This window comes from Camelina sativa, chromosome 11 (assembly GCF_000633955.1).
Source record: "Camelina sativa cultivar DH55 chromosome 11, Cs, whole genome shotgun sequence".
NCBI lineage: Eukaryota > Viridiplantae > Streptophyta > Magnoliopsida > Brassicales > Brassicaceae > Camelina > Camelina sativa.
Genome location: NC_025695.1, coordinates 9582744 through 9597022, shown reverse-complemented (window position 1 = coordinate 9597022; position 14279 = coordinate 9582744). Strand labels below are relative to the sequence as shown.

General features: G+C 36.0%; 3 protein-coding genes and 1 long non-coding RNA gene across 4 annotated transcripts in view; 2 read left to right on the top strand and 2 right to left on the bottom strand.

Moving 5' to 3' along the window:
* Positions 1 to 2194, top strand: part of LOC104722621 (putative E3 ubiquitin-protein ligase UBR7) — a 2841-nt gene extending 647 nt beyond the window's left edge. The window contains exons 3-6 of the mRNA XM_010440826.2: positions 400 to 558; positions 656 to 928; positions 1015 to 1770; positions 1857 to 2194. Of these exons, the coding sequence (XP_010439128.1) occupies positions 400 to 558; positions 656 to 928; positions 1015 to 1770; positions 1857 to 1952 (1284 nt within the window). The 3' untranslated portion in view covers positions 1953 to 2194. The remainder of the gene's footprint in view (positions 1 to 399; positions 559 to 655; positions 929 to 1014; positions 1771 to 1856) is intronic.
* Positions 2317 to 3005, bottom strand: LOC104722620. Its single transcript, XR_757222.2, has 2 exons — positions 2789 to 3005; positions 2317 to 2648 (listed from the first exon to the last, which is right to left on the bottom strand). It is a non-coding gene; the product is annotated as an uncharacterized LOC104722620 (long non-coding RNA).
* Positions 4509 to 5375, top strand: LOC104722619. The gene has a single exon (XM_010440825.2). It carries the CDS (start codon positions 4718 to 4720, stop codon positions 5069 to 5071), a length of 354 nt encoding a protein of 117 aa, XP_010439127.1. The 5' UTR covers positions 4509 to 4717; the 3' UTR covers positions 5072 to 5375.
* On the bottom strand, positions 12172 to 12969 carry LOC104722618. Its single transcript, XM_010440824.2, has one exon. It carries the CDS (start codon positions 12872 to 12874, stop codon positions 12311 to 12313), a length of 564 nt encoding a protein of 187 aa, XP_010439126.1. The 5' UTR covers positions 12875 to 12969; the 3' UTR covers positions 12172 to 12310.

Below are 14279 nucleotides of genomic sequence, written 5' to 3'. Positions count from 1 at the left end.
CCCCCCCCCCACCCATCAGATCAATTTTACATGATTCTTGCGAAAGTTTGATACTTTCCCCCAATTTTCACTCCTTTGGTTTGGTCTTTTGTATGGGGGGCGTATAGGTTCCTGATTTGGGGGTTTTTGCTGAAGCCTTAGAATTTGAAATCCGTTATATCCAGAAATTGAATTGCGACCTTAAAGCCACATCCTTTTTTTTTTTGAATCTAATGCAATAGTTTGGATTGGGTTATTATTGTACCAGTCTCGAGCTTCTTGCTTACTTAGTTATGATTGTGTGTCCTGTGTGTGTCTCTTCATCTGTTTCTATCAATTCAGTAGTGTGTGTCTGTGTGTGTGTGTGTTTCTGTGTTTAAGATCATTCTTTATTTGCTTTTTTGATTTATTGGTGTGAAGGCAGCGGATTTGGTGTTGGGTGGAGATGAGGGTGATGAGTGTACTTACCCCAAGGGTTACATGAAAAGGCAAGCAATTTTCTCATGCATTACATGTACACCAGATGGGAATGCTGGAATCTGCACTGCTTGTTGCTTATCTTGTCATGATGGCCATGAGGTAATATTATGTAGCCAGATTAAGTTATCTTTGAATTTGGCTTCGATGTGTTTATTGGTTTCCTAATGGCTTGAACGTTGTTGTTCTGGTTATGAAGCTTTTGGAACTGTGGACTAAGAGGAATTTTCGATGTGATTGTGGGAACTCCAAGTTTGGAACTTTAGCGTGTAAGCTTCTCCCTAGCAAAGATGTAGAAAACTCTGAGAATTCTTACAACCATAATTTCAAAGGCTTGTACTGCACTTGCGACCTACCTTACCCTGACCCAAATGTGGAAGAACAAGTGGAGATGATACAGTGCTGTCTCTGTGAGGATTGGTTTCACGAGGAGCATCTCGGTTTCAAGCCTTCGGACAGTGTTGGTAGCCAGGTCTGTGGCCAGTGCTTAATTTTGTGTACGATTGACTTTTCTGTTGCTTTGGCTTTTTAGTTCAATTTCTTATGTGATTATAACAGATTCCAAGAGATGAAGAAGGCGAGCCGATCTATGAGGACTTCATTTGTCAAAACTGCTCCCCAGTTTGTTCGTTTCTGACACTTTATCCTAAGAAATTGTGGGTTGCTGGTCAAGTAGATTCCACTGGCTGTGCTAATGCTTGTTCAGAGACAATTGAGTCAAACAAAACCAACATGGATGCGGAAGCCGGCCAGCTAGAGAACGGTACTGAAGCAGAGAAATCTGTTATGCGGAAATGTTCTGAGAAGATCAGTGAATCTGAACCTGGCCATCTTGACAACTGTTCTGAAGCAGAGAAATCTGTTGTGCGAAAATGTTCTGAGAAGATGAATGACTCTGAACCCGGCCAGCCTGAGACCAGTACTACTGAAGCCGAGAAATCTGTTGTGCAAAACGGTTCTGACAAGATCAACGCCACTGAACCCGTTGCTGCGGCTGGTTGTGCTATTGGGACGAATCTAAACTCGTGTCCTGATTTTGAGAAGAAACCTTTGTTTTTGTCCAAAAACTGGAGGAACATCCTATGCAGATGCGAAAAGTGCGTTGAGATGTATAACGAGAGAAAGGTAAGCTATTTACTTGATGCAGAGGATACAATTGTTGAGTACGAGAAGAAGGCGAAGGAGAAAAGAACAGAGAAACTGGAGAAACAAGAAGGTGAAGCACTTGATCTTTTGAATAATCTCGACCACGTAGCCAAAGTTGAAATCCTTCACGGTATCAAAGACTTCAAAGATGAATTGAAGGGTTTACTGGTATATATCGTCACCTCTATGAAAATATTTGATTACATTTTTCAGGAACTTTCATCTAAGAGTCTTTTTTGTTTTTGTTCTTGTAGGAGTCTGGTAGTGGTGGGCCGTCAAAGGCGATAACAGCTGCAGATATCGAGCAAATGTTTTCAAATCTGAAAAACAAACGCAAAAGGATGGAGTGAGAGGAGTTAAGGTAGTAAAACTCTTTCTCCATCTCATGGTAACTTTCTTTAGATATGTTGTTTCGTTAGTTTGAAATGGGGAGTGAGGAGGTTCCTCGTTCTTCTGCTCTGGTCTATCTTTATTTTCTAAGTTATGCAAAAAACTTTTTTTTACTTTTATTGTATGAAGTTTGTAGCTTGAGTGTAACAGTCGACTATTATATATAAGCTAATAGTTCTTCTAGAACTACTATTTACTTCAATTTTTTCAACTGGTTTTGCATTGATTTGTGGTAACAAAGAAACTCCATTAGGAGTAAATATCACCTGTATACCCAACCCATGAAGATAAATAAACACTATCTATCGTACTGTGAATCGGAAGTGCTCTGAACATGCTAAATGTAAGAGATTTGCTTATGTCTTGTACTACTAAAGATGCCCCAATGTCAAAACAACTCAAAACATAGAGATTTGAAGTAAGGATCAAAGCAACAATTACAGTCTTCTGAACTTCTCGAAATCAGAATGAATGATATTATCCTTTTGCCACCGACGACTACCCCTTGCGACATACAAAGGAAGTCTACACTTTCCTCAATCTTATATGCTCTTGGTCAGAGTGTTGGAGATTCTATAACGATCTCCCCACTTGAGCATGCATACCCCTTTGTAACTCAAGAAGGTCCGTCAGGAAGAGCTTATGTAGTATACCTCCTAGAAGAAGAAAAACCACCATTACAAGAGGGACGAGCATGAAAACCATTTTTTTGGGCTTCGGAAAACCAAAAAACATAAATTTGACCAAATACACACAAATTTGTTTGCCAGAAAATGAAAACCAAATGTACTTTCACCTCAGTTATTGGTTTTTTCTTCTCGACATGGGTTATTGTAGTTTTAATAAGAATATTGGGATCAAAGTTGGAACTTGGAAGCTCGTGAGTCGTGGCCCCTTGAAGAAGAGTAAAGTAACGACAACCCCCGTGACACCGCCACGTACTTGTCGTCCTTTTGTAAGTTTCCACGAAGTTTCCTTCATGTTCATATATTGATAAGAAGAATTTGATGCAATCCAATTATTATATGACGCGTAGTGCTTAATGATAGGATCATCTGATAAGATCGCTTATTAATGACATACATTTACGTCTACATGTAGACTATGATGAATTATTTTGTGATCATATGTTATTATTATAAGAATAAATGAAAAATAATTATGGTATCACATCAATATCGCACACTTATGCAAACGATGTACCCACTACAACGGTTTCAAACTGTATATCGTGCAGTCTTACGAGAGTGTTTGAAAATTCGTCTAATGGCTATAGTTTTTATTGGTTTTGATTTGAGATTAGAAACCCGTTTTGTTGGTTTTTGGTCCGTAAAATCCGGAGAGAATAATTCAAAAGAAATGGGTTTGACATTGTTTGAAACAGATCATACTATGAATGATTGGATTCTATTAATTGATTGAATTCTTGAGGGAAAAGAATATGAATGTAACTACAACCACAAGCTAATTAACATGTAGCACTTATTTAATGAGATGGAGTAGATGAGTTTTATATTCGAATTAAAGTATACTATTGTTGTGATTATTGAATCTAACGACGTTTATATATATATAAAAAAAAAAAAAAAAAAAAAAAAAAAAAAAAAAAAAAANGGTTGGTGGTTGGTATAAATGTGAGATTGCCAGGTTTTAACACGGTTTTGGTTTGGTTTGAAGACACCAAACTAACCAGAAAGAACATGTACTAGCGTTTTTATGTCCTCTCCATTCTAAAAAGTAGTAAAGTACACTGGTCCACTATAATTTTACGTTTTGGTCTGTTTGATTGAAATTAAAATTTTAGATGCGTGCATGAACAATTCATATACGTAACCCCCACATAGGACATAAGATGAATTGGTAGGTTTTTAGCTAGCTAGTATATGAACTTCGATTAACTTATAACCTAATTATTATTTTCTGTCGATTATAATACACGAGAGGAAAGAAAGAAAAAAAGAATACGACGTAATTTTCTATCAAAGATTTTATAACAACTCGCAAATCAGATTGAAAGATCTGAAAGGTCACGATTCGTCAGCTTAATTAGTTAAGCTATCGCCATTAATGTTGTTACTAATCTCGCTATCACCATTATTTGAAGACATCTATGACTACATAATTTATTAGCTTATTGCAGTGGATGTGATCATTAGGGTTTCAGTTAATTTCAGTTTCTTTAACTAGATATTGCAGTGGAGTAAGTACTATACTTTTTTTATTTTCTTGAAATTGAATAAATTGCATAGAAATCAATTTCATTTCATTTTCTTATATACGGTTCAGTTCATCATCTAAATTAAATTTTTCGATTCCATTTTATATAAATGGTCAATTAAAGCTGAATTGAAATTAGCATCTTCACAACCGAATAACAAACTTTTGGTTGGTCGAATTTATAAGCAAAGAAAAATAAAGATATAATATAGTCTTTCAAAAATGAATACAACAGATCAGCATCCTTAGGATGAGTCATCCATCTATCATTAAATAGAAAACACACAACATTATATATAAACTCAACATCACACATTGATCCATACAACTCTTCAAGCTTCCATCAACTTGACCCACACAGAAGAAGAAAAAAGAGAAGAAGAAAGACTTTTTTTCTTGGGCATTTCCCAAGTTTTCTTTTTTCTTTCTCTTAACTTTTTTTGTGGGTATTTCCCAAAAAAAAACTTTTTTTTTGTTCTTATTACATCTATTTTAAATTTTATAAAAAATGGGAAACTGTATGATGGGAGGAAACAACATTGCAAAGATGGTTCAAGAAGAAGAAGAAGTAATGAAGAAAGATTACAAGAGAAAGGATCGTAAAGTTAAGATTGTTCTGAGAAGAGATGAGTTAGAGAAACTCATTCTCTTCCAGCTAAACGCTGGTGGTAACGTTGAAGGCAAAGGAGAAACAACTTTGGCTTCTTTCGGAGATTTTCTCAGGGAGTTAGAGGCAGAGAGATCTGCTGGAGAAGCGGCTGCTAAGGCGGCTGAGGAAGAGGAGGAGTCTCGCCGGACATGTCGCAAGTGGAGGCCGTCGTTGGAAAGAATCACTGAATGGCCTGAAGAAACACTTTCGTAATCACTTTCTTTTATCCTTTTTAATTTTATTTTAGAGATCTTTAAAATTTTCGTTTTATTTTATTTTTCTTATTAAAATAGGATTTTTCTGTGGGGGAGTTTGCTCTTTGGCTGATTTTTTTTTTTTTCCCCTTTTATTACCGAGGGATATTTTTTCACCTGAGAATTGTTCTGTTTGAAATCAGCAAAGGCTTATTTACCCTAGAGAAAATCCAAAGAAACAACGAAATTATGTATTTTTATTTTCGTCTTTCATGTAAGGTTCTGTTTGTCAACATAAATAAATTATTAGTTTAGTATTAATTTTTTTTTTGTTGCTTTTAAAGTTAGTGTTCATATGATCACAATCCATTTTCATTTTACCAACGTGGTGTAGATCAATTTAGGGTTTTAACTACGTGATACATACATATATTCAGTTTTAGTTACCACAGAAAAAACTTCGAAATATCTAAATGCCTTTTAGAAAATTGGAAGTACATAAACACTACTGATATTTGAAAATTCGATTTGGTTTGTGCATCAAATTGATTTGCGATTAGAGAAAAGCGTATGCGTTAGGGTCCCATCATACTAAAAAAGTGCGGGTAGTAAGTGGTAGTTGATTGTCAATTTTAATTTACATTAAGCTTTTCGTTGAAACCTACCCACAACCACAACAATCAACGCATAACTGTTACAAGAATAAATTAATAAGTCCTACGACAATTATCATTATCATCAAAATTATACTACTATCTACCTGTAACGAATGACCCAGCTCGATCTGTCGTCTTATCTCGTTGGACATGTAGAAACAGAGAGTAGATGATCAAATTAATATTAATCTCTCTGTTTTGTCAAACTTATCAAATAAATTTTAATCATTATGGTTTACCTTTTCAGTAAAAATCAATATTATATCAATATACAATAATCTCGTAAGAGCATTTCTATCCCACATCTTTGATTGAGTATCAGTATAGTAAAAAAATAAAAAATTAGAAACAGTTTAGATATATCTTTTTTTATTAGCTAAAATTTAAATAAATAATTTATTTATTATAAAATTATTAAATTAATGTTTTTACGCATATACCCTATGAGCTATGGGAATGCCCTAATAAAGACTATATGTTTTTGATAGATCAGTTTTAACTTTTAACTATACAATTTTGTATTCTAAAAAAAAAAAACAATCGTCTCTATTTCTTTTTGGTTCAAACGTAAAGAAATTATCTCAATAAATTGTAGTTTGTATAAAGAAATGTTATCATTAATACAAACTTAACAAATGATATAGTGATAATTGGGTAATACACTAAAACCTCTATAAATTAATAATGTTGGGACCATGAAAATCTATTAATTTATAGAGGTTTTAATTTCCCGATAAATTAATAATTATTAATTTATAGAGAGATTTTCCTAATTTGATTAAAAAATATTAAAAATAAGATTTAATCGTTACAACTAATATTTTTATAAATTCAATTATAAATAAAATAACAATTATCATGTTTTAAAGATAATAAAAAACTTTGAAATAAACTCTAGTAAAAATTAATGTGTATATATATATATATATTATTGATGAGACCATATATTTACAAAAGATTTTCAAAAAATTATTATATTGTCGAATAGTGTTTAAAATTATACTAGTCCCAACTTAGGACAAGAGAAATTTATTAATTTATAGGTATTATTAATTTATCGATTATTAATTTATAGAGGTTCTACTGTAGATGAACTTGGCTTCACTAGTCTGTTGACTCTGTTCAATCAACTTATCTCCACCATGCCTTTGGAATAACTCATGGTTTGTTCTACGTCCTCTGCTTTGTTTCTCTATTTCCCTTTTCTATTGTCTTCTTTCAATGTTTTTTGCCTTCGAATATACTACTGTCAAACTTTTGTTACATTATTTATTAGACAACAACAAAATATTTCCCAAACCCCTGTTACTTCTATGAATATATCAAAAATATTGTACTACACTAAAACTACAAAATTTCGACAAAATAAATTCAAAAAATAAGCTTTGTTAACTTTCTTGTAAAGTATATTTCTCATCAAAGTAAAATGTAACTATTTATACTAGAGTGTTGAGACTAAGTAAAAAGAAGCTTATTCTCATCTTATATACTAATATACCCCCCTCAAGCTGAATTCGCAGTAGGCAACAAGAGGCTTGAAATAGATAATCTCTGCAAAATTGAGTGAAATGGTGCCGGTTGCAGAGGTTTCGTCAAGATGTCAGCCAACTGATTCTCGGTGGCAACATGTAGAACCTTGAGGAGGCCACTCTAAATCTGATCTCGAGTAGTGTGGCAGTCGATCTCAACGTGTTTGGTCCGTTCGTGAAACACCGGGTTGTTGGCAATATGCATCGTCGATTTGTTGTCACAGAAAAGCTTGGCCTGTATTCGTGGAGTTTGGCGCAAATCCTTCAACATTTGATGAAGCCAAAGTAACTCCTTTGTAGCTTGTGCCATGCTCTTGTATTCAGCTTCGGTGCTACTCGAACTCACAACATCTTGCTTCTTGGATTTCCAAGAGATCAAAGAATTTCCTTAGAAAACACAGATGCCAGTAACAGACCTCCTAGAATCCTTGCAAGTTCCCCAATCTGCATCCGAGAATGCATTCAAGCATAAATCAGTAGAAGCAGAGTAAAAGAGTCCTTGACCTGGATCGTTCTTCAAATATTTCAGGACATGATGAGCAGCCTCAAGATGGACGTCTGTAGGGCATGAGAGGAATTGGCTTAGGCGATTGACGGTAAACGTAATGTCTAGTCTTGTGATGCACAAATACAGCAAGCGTCCTATCAGTTCCCGATAAGGCGTACCATCAGTCAACATGATACATGTGTCTTTAGTGAGAACCTTCTTATAGTCCATAGGCACTGATTTTGTCTTGCAGCCCAATAAGCATGTATCAGCCAGAATATCAAGACAATACTTGCGCTGACTTACTGATATGCCACTTGCATTACGTGCAATCTCAATTCCTAAGAAGAAACGAGTTGGACCAAGGTCTTTAGTCTTGAAATGCTTCGCCAGAGATGCCTTAAGCTGGAAAACAGCATCATCACTGCTACTCACAATGAGAATATCATCGACATAAACCAAGTCCGCAATATAAGAGGAAGTTGTTTCCTTAACGAATAGAGTATTGTTACCATATGCCTGTGAGAAACCATCATCGAGAAACACTTTGGACAAGGACTTATACCATTGCCGTGAGGCCTGTTTCAAGCCATAAAGAGACTTGTGAAGCTTACACACAGGATTCGGTGGCAATGTAACGCCTGGAGGTGGTGTATAACCCTGAGGTAAGCTCATGTAAATTTCTTCTTCTAGCTCACTATGCAGAAAGGCATTAGCAACATCCATCTGAGTAAGGCTCCACCCATGTTTAGCAGCTAATCCAAGGACCAACTTCACACTAGCCAACTTTGCTACAGGAGAAAAGGTATCAATTTAATCTATTCCCTCTTGTTGTGTGAAACCCTTTGCTACTAAACGAGCCTTATATCTCTCTATGGTGCCATCAGCATGGTACTTGATCGTATAAACCCACTTACAGCCCACAACATTTTTACCTGGAGGTAAGGAGACAACATTGAATGTCCGATTGAGTTTCATAGCTTCAAGCTCCACATCCATCGCCTTAAAGGATTTTGGTCTTGTTTCGATAGAAATGGAAAGGACATAGGACTGATAGGGTGGTTTGAAGATGGAATAGGATAAAACCGAAGATAAAGGATAGGGTGTAGTAATAGGTTTGGAATGTGTAGAAATAGAGCGGTTAGAATGTTGAATAAGAGAACAGTGGTAATCAGATAAGTAACCTGGAGCCTTCGTCGTGCGTCGCGGTCTGGCATTAGATGGTGAAATAGTTCCTGTTCCTGTAGTGATTGTCTCTGCACTCCCATTTGATGTACTAGGGACGAATGTGTGTGATGCAGATGATGAAGGTGCTGAAACAATGGACATATCTAATGCAACAGGAACAAGGGATGGAAGAATCAAGTCACTAATAATGTCAATAGGATGGCGAGCATGACTAGAATGAAAAGGAAACTCGTTTTCATGGAACACGACATTACGAGACACAGAGACAACATTAGTATCCAGATTAAACACCTTATAGCCTTTATAACCTGGAGAATAGCCTAAGAAAACACATTTCTCTGCTCTATGACTAAACTTCATTCTATCCTTTAGCAGTGTTGAGACATAACAAAGACAACCAAAAGTACGAAGAAGATCATAGGAAGCTGGCTTCTTACTCAACAATTCATAAGGAGACAAGTTCTTTAACAGCTTAGAAGGTGTTCTATTTATCAAAAATACAGCAGTTAAGATACAATCACTCCAATAAGCAATAGGTATATTAGATTGAAACAATAAGGCTCTAGCAACATTAAGAAGGTGTTGATGCTTTCTTTCAACTACAGAATTTTGTTGTGGTGTGTATGCACAAGAGAACTGATGAAGCATGCCATGTTGTCTAATAATATCATTAAAAGCCAATTCAGGAGCATTATCTGTTCTAATCGCTTTGATAGTCGAATTATACTGAGTCTTAACATATTGAATAAAAGCTGGAAAATGGTGTAAAACGTCATTTTTATTCCTCATCATGTAAACCCAAGTACATCTAGTAGAATCATCTACAATGTTGAGAAAGTATTATATCCTTCTACAGACTCGATTGAGAAGGGACCCCAAACATCTAAATGAAGCAAATCAAAAGGTGAACTAGACAAACGATTATGAGACTCAAAAGGTAAGCGTCTTTGTTTTGCTAATGGACAAATAGAACAAAGAGATTGTAAAGACAAACCAGATTTGGAAAAATGCAAAATAGCAGAAAGCTGTTGTAACTTGTCAGTAGACAGATGTCCTAGGCGTTGATGCCACAGATGTCCATCCACCACCAAAGATCCAGAGAAGTTTAAAGAAGCAAAAGACTTAGACACGGCGAGAGATGATGCATCAAGTTGGAGAATATACAGTTTATGCATGAGAGTTCCTCTACCAATCGTCAAGCCCTGAATAAACTCCTGAATAATGCAAGAGTCAATGTAAAAATGTGGAGAACAATGATCATGTTGTAACAAAGAATTAACAGAAATCAAATTGAATTTAAAAGTTGGCACATGTAAAACATCAGTCAAGATAAGAGATGTTGATAATGGGGCAGTGCCAGTGTGTGTGATATCAACCCTAGTATCATTTGGGAGAGAAACAGTTACTCCAGAAACTAGAACAGTTTCACTAAATAATGACAAATTAGAACACACATGAGTAGTGGCTCCACTGTCAATTATCCAATAACCATGAGGAAGGTTAGAGTATAAGGAAGAGAGAGACACTGGTGTTGAAAAGTAAGAATGTTGTTTTCAAAACAAAGAGAAGTTGATGGAAAAGGAATAATACCAGAAGTAGATTGGACTGCCATAACACCATGTTCGGTAACAAACGCAGTCGATGGGGAAGGAGCCGGATTCTCTGAAACTCGAACATGTGCTGTTAGATGCTTAATAAGATCTTGTACCTGAGTAGGCGTCATATTGTTCAAGTCTAGAGTAGATACAGTTGAAGCTGAAGATGAATGAGCCTGGGAAGAACTTATAGGACCACTCATCGGGCCAAGACCACTCATCGGGTCACTTATAACATTCGCCACTGTATGAGGGCGTTGCTGACTTTGAGATAGTCCTCGAGGTTAAGAATGTTGTGATGGAGCTGAATGTCTCTAAGATTGATAGTTAGAGAGAGAGCTCTTGAAGCCTGGAATATAACCTGGAGGTATCCATGAAGCTTGAAACATTTGTGAACAACATGACCAGTTTGTCCAAAATGTGTACAAACAGGTTTCGGTGGTCGAGAGCGATATCCACCTTGAACTGCATAAGCCACATTTTCAACGGGTCCGTGATAATCTTGTGGAGGTAGAGGAGCTGAGCCAGTAGTTTGGAAAACAACATTATCAGATCGAGGAAGAGACTTGATAGAACGATGCCTTTCATCCTGACTCACCATGTTAAAAGCAGTCTCAATGGTTGGTATGGGCTGCAACATGAGGATATGTCTTCTGGTAGCATCGTAGGAATCATTCAGCCCCATGAGAAACTTTGTCACTCTACTCCTTTCTTGTAGTTTTTCCCATAAGGTTGCAGCATTACATTCACACTTACCACAAGTGGACACAGGTAACTCAACGTAGTTCTTATGTTCTTCCCAAAGTGTGACAAGTCGTGTGTAATAAGTGGTTACATCAGACGCATCTTGTTGAATACTATTCAGACGCTACTCAATCTCAAAGACTCGAGGAGCATCATCCTGCTTAAAACGCGCCAATACATTCTTCCAGATTCCTTCAGCCGTGGGAATGAATAACAAACTTTGACTAATTTCCTTACTCACCGAATTCATTAGCCAAGTCGAGACCATGTCATTGCATCTAGACCAAGATCCAAAGTCTCGATGATCAGAAGCTGGTTTCAAGATAGTGCCATCAATGAACCCAAGCTTATTACGAACATTCAATCCCATACGAACCGAACGACGCCAAGAAGTAAACTCCGCACCATTACAGAGACGATCAGAAACAATTATGAGTCCAGCATGATCCGAACTATGGAGAAAGTAAGGATTCTCATACTGATCTGTTGCATAATTCGTACCAGTATTCGCATATTCCATCATACAATAAGCGATGAACCAATTCCACAAAGCAAGAATCACCAAAGCTAAATCGGAGTTCGATGATCTTAAACACCTAACCGATCAAGAGGATAAGGCAACCAAGATTGCAACAAAACACCAGAAAGAGGCACTAACCAGCTCAACAATAGCAATCAACAACTCCGCGAAGAAGAGAGCGACGAAACAGCGATGTGAGGCAATCAGTGATTCAAATCGGTGCTCAGAAATAACTGAAAGAGAGATCGCGAGACGCGGAATTGAGAAGCGAAGCTGGGACAGAGACGAATTGAATCAATTCGAAAAAGCGGAAGCTCAATTTTCTCGAGAAAACTTTCTGTTAAGCGTTTTCCCGAGAAACAAATGAGAAAAAATCATTTTGCTCCGATACCATGTTAACTTTCTTGTAAAGTATATTTTTCACTAAAGTAAAATGTAACTAATACAAAGGTATTTATACTAGAGTGTTGAGACTAAGTAAAAGGAAGCTTATTCTCATCTTATATACTAATAAGCTTAAAATTATTCCAGCAGCCATTTCATTGTCGCTCAGTATTACAGCCAACCATTACCATATTGACTTGAAGCTGAAGAACAGGAACGTGTGCGATCTGGTCCACAAGGTGCTCTAAGTCGAAAACGCTGTCGTGTTTGTATTTCGACAGTAGCCTGTGAGCTTCCTGCTTTGTCATCTTGATCTTAACCCTCACGACCTTTTCATCCCTTTCAACCATATTCAAACTCGCTTTCTCCTCCAGAGCCATCTCCTTTGGTTCGAGTTTGTGATCATCATCAAACCTCACCGTCTTCTTCGGCTCGATAATCTTATTATTCTCTAACTGAAACCTCACAACCTTACGTGGCTTAGCCAGAGTCTTTTTCTTCTGTTCATCTTCTTCGTCTTCTGTTTCGAACCTCAGCGACTTGTCGATCCTCTTGGCTCTATCCAAGCACCGAGACTTTTTGGTCGACTCTACTGAAACCTCTGAGCCATTCAGAGGCAACGTTATGTCTAAATCCTCTCTGTAAATAGGTTTCGCTTCTAGAACGTTTTCGTACCTTTCTTGAAGTCTGTTGAAGCATTTTGATAAAGAATCCATCATTCTTCTTCTTCTTCTTGATCTTCTCTATTGGCAAAGAGAGTGTGAGAGAGAGACTTTTATGTTATCTTGAAAGTTCTTTTTACTATATTGAAATATTGAAATGGGACAGGGTATTATATAGGCGACCAACTTTACCATATATCTAGAGACACGTAGTGGAGTGTGCTTTGGGGTAAGAAGATGACGACACTTTGCCGTGGGATACTAGCATTTTTTAATTTATTCGTATATTTGTTTGCTTTGCTATGCAAAAAGTGTAATTAGAACCATCTTTTACGTTAATTTTATATATCATGCATGTATATAATCAAATACAAAAAAATTGACAAGTTCATTTGATTTCACGGACGATGTAGAGTTAAGCAGAGAACATCAATGATTTCTAACGATCATATAAGTATCTGAATATTTTTGCTCATGAGATTGCAGTTAAAACTTAAAAGTCATATGGTCTAATGAATTAAAGGTAATCCTTAAGGAAAAGTGACGTTATCATGCATCATTAATCAGTCAAAAAGCTTTACCATGAGTCCATGACTTTTAAAGTTTTATCTCATTTGCTGCTTCATGATCTGAAAATGACATTTGAGTAAAATTGTCAAATTTATCTATTTTTCAATAATTATCTATCAGAATAATCAACTACCAGACGTTCTTATATACTATTAAACATTTTTTTTTGAACTTTCCACAAGTAAATATGGTGCCGTGCCTCTGGGGGTATTCTATATGACATGGTCAATTACTCCATTTTGATTTAGTCTAACTTATAAAAAAAAAAAAACACCGTAAGAATTGAATAATATCCACAAAACTAGATAGAAATTAAACGAATACGAAAAACAAGTGTTTGTCACCGATTCCTTGTGTAATTTTGGCGTAAGGTCACGTTCGACCATATCAACTATTTACAATGTTCTAGATAGGTCAAGTTTTAGTATGCAAATCTACATAAATAAACACAATCTTGGTCATTACTCAAAATTTGAAGATAAATTGGATTAAGACACACTCACACAACCCATATCTTCCCTTACTAGAAAGTCCAAATCCTCTGTTATTGTTTTCTCAATAAGTAGAAGCGACGGTTTCTAGTTTCTAATAGACGGTGAGGATTTCGTTTCTCAAGATCTTTTAAAAAAGGAGGTTACATTTGATTACGAAAATACCAAATTTGCGAAGTGTATCCATACATTTGTTTGGTAATCATCAATTATGAAAATATAGTAACAAATAACATATACACATTCAGATGTTGGTTATTTTTGTTGGGTATGATATCAAGAGAATAAGGAAACCATATAAATCCAAGAGAATATACACCAATTCCAGCAATATATCAAAACGTCTATGGACTTGAAAAGTAACTTATCGTTCTCATCAATCATCATATATATACTCATTG